The 8,307-nt window shown below is 45.6% G+C and overlaps 1 protein-coding gene across 2 annotated transcripts in view; it reads left to right on the top strand.

Moving 5' to 3' along the window:
• The window catches only part of LOC311353440 (arf-GAP with coiled-coil, ANK repeat and PH domain-containing protein 2-like), a 47,192-nt gene that overhangs the window by 35,862 nt on the left and 3,023 nt on the right, over positions 1-8,307 (top strand). Inside the window, exons 17-23 of one of the 2 annotated variants that reach the window (XM_084473353.1) lie at positions 253-455; positions 1,404-1,496; positions 2,189-2,281; positions 3,018-3,250; positions 3,810-3,919; positions 4,374-4,484; positions 4,989-5,047. In XM_084473353.1, coding sequence (XP_084329479.1) covers positions 253-455; positions 1,404-1,496; positions 2,189-2,281; positions 3,018-3,250; positions 3,810-3,919; positions 4,374-4,484; positions 4,989-5,047 — 902 coding nt within the window. The remainder of the gene's footprint in view (positions 1-252; positions 456-1,403; positions 1,497-2,188; positions 2,282-3,017; positions 3,251-3,809; positions 3,920-4,373; positions 4,485-4,988; positions 5,048-8,307) is intronic. The other variant, XM_084473352.1, reaches the window with a different exon arrangement.

Here is an 8,307-nt window from a genome sequence, read left to right as displayed (position 1 = left end):
CTATTGTCTGAGCCAACTCTAGTGTCTGAGCCAATTTTGTTTAATATTGGATAGAATTTTACATTTTCTTCATTTCAGAAATGGAAAATAGAGGGAATTTATCAAACGTAATAAGATAAAATGGCACTTCATCATACCTCAAAAGTTAAGAGGGTCGTTTGTTAAATCCCAATTGGGAAATCGGTCACAGCAGAAAGTTCACCTCGGTCCAAAAGAACGTTCTGTCAGACTCACAACCCGACTGGCCCGCAGGCAGGACATCGAGGCCTACATCAAGGCCAAGTACGTGGACCGGCGGTTCGTGAGGCGGCCGTCGGACGAGGAGCTCCGCACCAAGGTGGTGTCCCTCAGCAAGCAGGAGAAGAGGCTGAGCAGCAGCAACGACCACCTGCCCCCCAGACCGCCGCCCCCCACCCCCAAGCTGAGACCCGCCTCCAACGCCTCTGGAAAGTCAGGTCAGTTCACATAGAGATGAAGAACTAGAGATGAAGGCTGATCTGGAGTCTGGTGTAAGTGATGGACAGGCAGACCCGACAGAGGTTTCTAGAAATCTTGATATCGTCTTGATCAGGGGTCCAAGGGTGGTGCTTGGAGAATGGGTAGGCAGGTTTGGAGTTGTCGTTTTTTTTCAGCTTCTTATTCGTTGCTGGTACATTCTGTACAGTTGGACGGGACTCACTTTAGAGTGACCCATAGTTATTTGTTGTGTTTATGCTTAGTTATTAGATATATTATTAGTATAATTACTATTATTATGAAGTTGAGTCTCGCACTTAAAAGCCCTTTGGCTTTTGAAATGAAAATCAAAAGCGTAAAAAAACAACCACTACTGGAAATTACTGATAAAATAGACATCCACAAGAGATAGAATTGTGGCCTGCCAATGTATTATTGTGTTTTTCACACATGGTTGATTGATTGCCTTTTGCTATTTCAGCGACCACTCCCAACACACACACACCCAGACACACACAAACACACATGGATGGTCCTCAGAAGTACAGAGGATGGATGTCCCTGGTTTCCATTCAGGAAACGGTTGTTGTCATGGAGATGTTGCTTTTATTCAAAAGCATATCGCAACACCCTCTCCTCTCTCTCATGCTTTTTGTCTCCTTGAGTATAGCTGAGCTTCTAGTCTAACTTCCTGTGCTTCACCCTTCCTTTTTCTCTTTTCTCTCTCTCTCTCTCTCTTTCTCTCTTTCTCTCTCTGTTCTCTCTCTCTCTCGCTCTCTCTCTCAATCCTTGTCTTGTTCACTCTCTACCTCTCTGCTCTCTGGCTGCCCTGCGCTTTCCGTCTAACCCCCTCCTCATCCCCGCTGCCTTCCTCTAACCTCCTCCTACCACCTGTACCTCATCCCCTTGGCTCCTTGACCCCCGACCTCCCACCATCCTTTGCGTAGTTGGAGCCAGCGGCCGTCGTGACTCTCTCTTCTGTGCCGACGAACTCGACTCGCTATTCTCCTACTTTGACACTTCCTCCAAGCTGAGGAACAGTAAGTACTGAAAGCTTGATGTTTCGACCCCCCACACCCCACTCCTCCACCTCTTCCTAATCTTCCTCGTCTTCCTCGCTCATCTTTCCATTTTTACTCACCGCTCGGGGCTGTCGACTAACATCCCATCCAAACCCACCCCCTCCACCCTTCCTTTCAGAACCTCCGATGGGCCATTCCCTCCTGTCTGTCCCATTGTGGAGCAATGATCCACTCTGCTCTTGGGGGTGGTCTCACTTCAGTCATTGTGGTTCATGTGCGGTCATCCGGGCTGTTTTTGTGTCATACGTTTGGTGTTTTGCAGGGAACCTGAGGAGGTGAAGGGTTTAGGGTTTGACACAGGTTGACGGTCGGTACAAAATATTAGGAACGCTCTGTAGTCACCGGGTTCAGGAGAGAGATACTTCTCCTGCCTTTTCTGCCACCAATCTGATCCAGTATATGGTCGAGATGAGGAAACAGACAACGTTTTTCTGAAATTGGGAGAAAGATCTGAAACTGGTGGCTAAGACCCAAAGCAACAAAGCAATCACAAGATGAACAAAAACTAAACAGGCTTGAACAAAAAGACTTGCCTGTGGTGACATGAAAATACTAGACAAAAGGAGTTCCTAATATTTTCTTTAGAGCTTGCTTACTCCAGAACATGTGTGGCCGGTAGTGACCGCGGCTGTTGTTGTGTTGCTTCACAGTCAGAAGTGCGGACAGCGGCATTCAGAACAGCGCTGATGGCAGCAGGGAGATGCTGGCTGACACGCCCTCTACTAACAGCCTGGCAGACACAGGTTGGCACGCTCTCACCAAACACTCACACGGACGGCGCAGGGAGGAATTGATCAATGGCTTTGTGTTGATGGATCCATTGGATCATTCAAATGAACCCAGGCCAATCGTGGTTCATGTTTGTGTTGTACAGCACGTAATGAACCAGATGGACGACAGAACTGATTGGATGTCCCATCTGTTCAGTAGCGTAAACTGTTGAAGTTTGATTCTCCAGTGTACACGTAGCTCCAGAATATTAATGACTTGCTTCATAAAACGGTACTGCATATTTGTAATATAATGTGGTGTCCTGCTAGGAGTGACTTCTCCATACAAGTAATTTGATATAGTTCCTCTAGATTGGCCTGTCTAGCTCAACTGATAGAGCATGGTTTATTGCCAAGATTAGGGGTCAGAGTCCCACTGGGACCAATGGCATGAACGCATTCACTCACAGTGTTGCAAGACATGCAGGATTTTTTTATCCTGATCCAAATCTGACTTAAAGGTACAAAGTTGTGATGTAAATATGGACTCAAAATACCCACTGTCACACGCACAAAGGCTTGACACGCTCACAGTGTCAATCAAACATTCTGGCTTCACCCCCGCCAAATCAGATTCTAACCAGGGAAAACTCGTCGCGAACGCGTTGGAATGTTTTTTTTATTTCAATTGTACTAGTGGGCGGGGCCTAGCTCCATCAGGGGGCTGCGACATCCCATTCACGATGATGCCTTCCCGTGCTTCCCCCAGACACCCCCGAGGCCCCTCCCATGGCCATGCCGGCCGTGCTGCCGCCCGCCTCGCCCTGCAGGGAGCCGGTATTCTACGAGCCCAAGGAGTGCAGCGCGGGCCTGCAGCTGTACTGGGCGGCGGGGGCCCGCAGCCTGCCCGACATGGCCGAGGCCCTGGCCCACGGGGCCCCCGTCAACTGGGTGAACACAGAGGACCAGAAGCGCACGCCACTCATCATGGCCGTGCAGGGGGTGAGCCACGGGGTTGAATGGGTTCATTCTGAGGCAGGGGGGGCTTTTACTTTGAAAGACTAGTTTGGAGAGATTTTCTAAAATGCGATTAATAATAAAGTAAATGAAGAATGAATTTAGGATTGAGTTCATGCACAGATCTCACATGTTATGGAATATCTGCATGTTTTTCACTGTTTTTATATATTTTGAATTTTTTAAAATAATATCTTATGTTGTATTATCTAGCACCACTTTCCCATATGGCCTGTAGTAAACTAAACGAAAGTGGGGTAGGCTAAGTAACCGCTGGTCAATACATACCATGCATAACTTCCGGTCGTAACTGACGACCACAAACAAATAGTTTGTGTGTATTGGCAACGATTCAAGGGCCTCTGGCCTTTAGGTTAACATCTCCCTCCTTTGATGTAAGGATCATTGCATTGCAGAGAGGGGGCTGACAAAATGACATGTGTGTCATTTTCAACATTTGTTTAATGTTGGGTGTGTATCAAAATCACGTGGGCTGATTTCCATTGGGAGACTATAATGTGGTAATGCTGTTGTTCGCATGCAGGGGTCGCTGGTCACCTGTGAGTTCCTGCTCCAGAACGCAGCCAATGTGAACCAGCAGGACGCCCAGGGGCGGGCCCCCCTCCACCACGCCACCATCCTGGGTCACACGGGGTGAGAGATGCATGCCCCCTCCCTTCAGAAGACCAGGAGCCAACTGCTGGGGTTCACTACAGTGGCGATTCTAGACCGGGACGAGTGCTATTGGCCCCCCCTGGCCCCCCTCCTAGAACCGCCACTGGTTCACTAGGAACCGAACCACTGTCCATTGTACATTTAACCATTTTAATAAGCACACTCTCATCAGTTAATGTTCTATTAGCCAAGGAATTACTACTACGAAATAAGGCCACCCTTATTGAATTGCTATGAATCAAGTTGGAAGCTCATAAATATTGTATTTATAAGTGAATGGTAATGAAGTGTATTTTTTTTTATGCATTCATTTGTAATTACTATACTTGAAGTATAACTAAAGTCTATATAACTACTATGCTTTATGAATAATTAAGTACCTAATAATCTACCACCATATTGACCACCCACGCTCCTTGTTTCTTCGATCCAGACAGGTGTGTTTATTCCTGAAACGAGGAGCCAATCAAAACGCGGCAGACATGGAGGAGAAGACCCCTCTCTCCATGGCCGTGGAGGCCGCCAACGCTGACATCGTCACTCTGTAAGCACCATGTTCATGTCCTTACTTTGAATGAGTTTGGACGGTGTCAAGGCCTTGGTTTACCCTCACTGCCTATGAGTACACAGCAGTGTTTCCCAACCATATAGTCTTATGTACCCCCCACACTCGATCACAACACTCTGTTGTGATTGGCTGACACGCCGATCCCTCCATGGGGGGGGATCGGCGCATGCTGCTTCTTCGGTACCATCAAACTACAAATGTTTTCCTTTTAGCTAACATTATACCATTATCCTTTAGCATCATTATCAATATTTTAGTGGCTTAGCCGTTTAGACGAAAAATCATATTGGTCTCTCAACTGATATGATATTCAACAAATTCAACAAGTAGGAATATTTCAACTTATTAATATTACAACAAAGCACGAGCAGGTGCACGAGGGTGCACGGAGCCCAGGTTGGGAAACACTGGCCCACGTGTTGAACTGGTTGAACCCAGTCCATTTCACCGTGACCGACGCTGTGCTTCCCTCCCCCGCAGGCTGAGGCTGGCCAAGATGAACGAAGAGATGCGAGAGGCAGAGGGCTACAGTCCCGCAGGTCAATACCCCTCCCACAGCCCCACTGAGATGCAGTACAGGAAGTGCATGCAGGAGTTCATTAGCCTGCAGCTCGACCGACCCTAGTCGGCGCACATGCAGACACACACACACACACACACATGCATGCATTCGAACACACACACACACACACACACACACACACACACACACACACACACACACACACACACACACACACACACACACACACACACACACACACACACACACACACACACACACACACACACACACACACACACACACTGCACAAAACAACACAACAGACGTGTGCCAGAGGAGATGTGCATCTCTTGTGATGGGCTGGGGGGTGAAACTCCCAAACACTAAAATCAAACCATTCAATTGCACCTGATTGGCCAAAAAACCTAAATCAAGAACCAACCACGATATTGCGTTGTTCACACAATGTTTAGCCAATCAGAATGGACAATTGCTGTCTTAGTGTTTGGCGTTTAACAAGCAGATCCTTCGAGTCATGAGGAAAATGAGAACTGTTCTGCTGATACAACGTGCTGTAAGGTTAGAAAAGCGAGACAGTGAGTTTGTAGTGCGGTCTGGTCTTACTCTCCTCTGCTACGCCACAACCAGCCTGATGCTTGTGTGTGTGTGTGTGTGTGTGTGTGTGTGTGTGTGTGTGTGTGTGTGTGTGTGTGTGTGTGTGTGTGTGTGTGTGTGTGTGTGTGTGTGTGTGTGTGTGTGTGTGTGTGTGTGTGTGTGTTAGCACTTGAGACAGTTGCCAGGCTCAGCTCAAGTTACCAGGGGGATAAGCCATCAACTCATCAAAATAGAATAAATCCCCAAATCATTGTTTTCAAAGTGAAAGCTCTTGTATTTGAGATGACAAATGCACAATGCAGCAATTGTACCCGGGATGATAGGTTAGAAAACATACTTATGTAACCATGATGGTAGATAAATGGACTTAAAATATTTTATATAAAAGGGGGAAAAATGGATGAACAATGTTTTGGAAAAGTAAATCTTCTGGCTGTAAGAGTATTAGAGAGGAGCTGTCAGTTTATTTGAGCTGTGTGTGGGACGTCAAATACACCTGTCACCTGTTAAGTCATAATGTCATTCAAAAGCAAACTATCCAGGTTACCAGCTAACTGCCAACACAGACACCAAAACCTCCTGAGGAAGCAATGTCTATCTGGCAATATTCCTTACTATTGAATGACTTAGGATTTTTAAAGACATGAACGTTATGTCACTCTCTCGATGCAATCTGCAGACCTCAGAGACTTATTTATGCACATTCCTTTCCAACGGTTATGCAAGTATCTGGTCTTGTTTCTTTTAAAGTGATCGTGCGGTTTGATTTTTAGCAACTCATGTTTAACGTTTTTGTTTTTTTGTGATGCACTGACCATATCTCCAAAACTATGCGTTTCTCAGTGATGTCGTCACAAAAAAAAGAAAATATATGATCTATTTTAAACTACTGAATATGTATTGATAATCCCAGAAACCATATAAGCATAACTAATTGTTGTAAACTGCGTGTACATACAGTATATCTATATATTCTGTCAGTGGCAGAGCGGTCGAGAGACTATGGCAGGGGCAATGTATTTCATGTGTGTCTTGTGACACACTTTGCACAAGAGTGAGAGTTAAGAAGGTTGTGTGTTTGCATCCTGTAACGGTCCTTATGTGTGTTACCGTGTTGTTTTGACCCATTGTGAGGGCTGTGTATGGGATTGTTAAGTCAGCCTGGTAAAAGTTGTATCTGCTAGTCGGCCAAAGGCATGAGGTCACCCAGAATTGTAACAAATCTTCATGGCGTAATTTTTTTTTTTTTTTTTTACTGTTTAAGAAGAAGTCTGACTTAAGTCCATATTCAAGTCCAGACACATCCATTAAGTGCAATAGAGTGTCATTTTTAGCCATGTAGAGACTTGAATTCACCTGGTAGTTTATGCAATCCTTTATCTCCATTGGTTGGGGGCTTTACAGAGAAAAACTTAACTAAATGGTTCACAAAGACATTGAAGAACATTCAAGAACTACGGACTGAATGAACCCCCATTCTATCACCTGTACCCTTCGATTATCCATACCCCTAAACACTTTTGGTTGTTTCATTTGGGACAAAGGCACTTTGATTCAACAACTATGCTAAGTAATTATGTCCCTGGTGTAATGTTGATGTTGTCAGAACTTGGAAAGGATGTTTTAGCACCAGCCCCAAATATGTGTGTTGGGTCAAATGGGATTCTGCATACCACATCCTACACACTGACACCATTAAGTACTTCAAAGTCAATGGCGACATTAGTTGGACGTCTGTTGCCCTTGCACTTACCTACATCGACCACAAGAGGGGGCTGGAGAAACTCCCTATATGTTCTGATGTGAAGAGCACTCTGTGCCTATTGGTCAAAACAGCTGGTTTACTGTTAAGTCTTCATGGTGGAAAACGTAATATAACACAGTTTTAGTTAAATGCTAAATGTAGTATTCTGTAGGCAGCTATTCATTCGGTAAAAACAATGTTGAAGTAGCCAGGGGGTCTGTATATAACCTGTGTGTTATGTGGTCGTTTTAATGTGAAATGGAAACTATTCTGACCGTTAGTGCCTTAAAGGTCCCATATTTATTGTTTGCTTTTAAATACAGCAACCAAAGTTTACTGCTTATTTAAGTGGATGTTTACAAGCCAACTTAATTTTACTTGTTTTAAGATATTGGACAAACGTTAAGATCTATCCGTCTATTGGAGAAACTATTTAAATCTAGAACAACACACAACATGTGTTGCTCAATCGGACCTGCTTGATTGGCTTGTCTTTCAAAAGATACTTGGGCAAAACCACATGTCACATGACGGATGGAGACTCCCGACACACAAAGGAGGCTGCTTGATGCCGAGCGATGGGGGACCTTTAAGGCCAACAGGTAGCGACGATAGCAGGGTTCAGGCGGGGACACTGGGCGGTTGCAGAAGGATCCTCTTCACCCTGCTTTTTGCCATGCGGAGAGATTAGCCTTCCTTCCCCTATTCAAGCCATCCCTAGTCTTCCTCTGCGAGACGGCCCTCCCAATCAGCCCTCCCAATCAGCTGAACGCTGAGCCTGATGAGCGACGGTCAAGAGTCTGGATGTTAGTTTTGGGTGGGAGGGGGGGGACTGAAGTTGCGGTGTCGTACCTGAATTAAGGGGGTGACGCAACATTTCCTGATGCAAGAGCGAGGGGTTTATAGAAAGTGAGGTTACCAGAAGCCCCCCAAAA

The sequence above is a fragment of the Micromesistius poutassou genome (genome assembly GCF_964030765.1).
Source record: "Micromesistius poutassou genome assembly, chromosome: 9".
Lineage (NCBI taxonomy): Eukaryota > Metazoa > Chordata > Actinopteri > Gadiformes > Gadidae > Micromesistius > Micromesistius poutassou.
The sequence above is the reverse complement of the archived record's forward strand: the minus strand, read 5'-3'. Positions and strand labels throughout refer to the sequence as shown.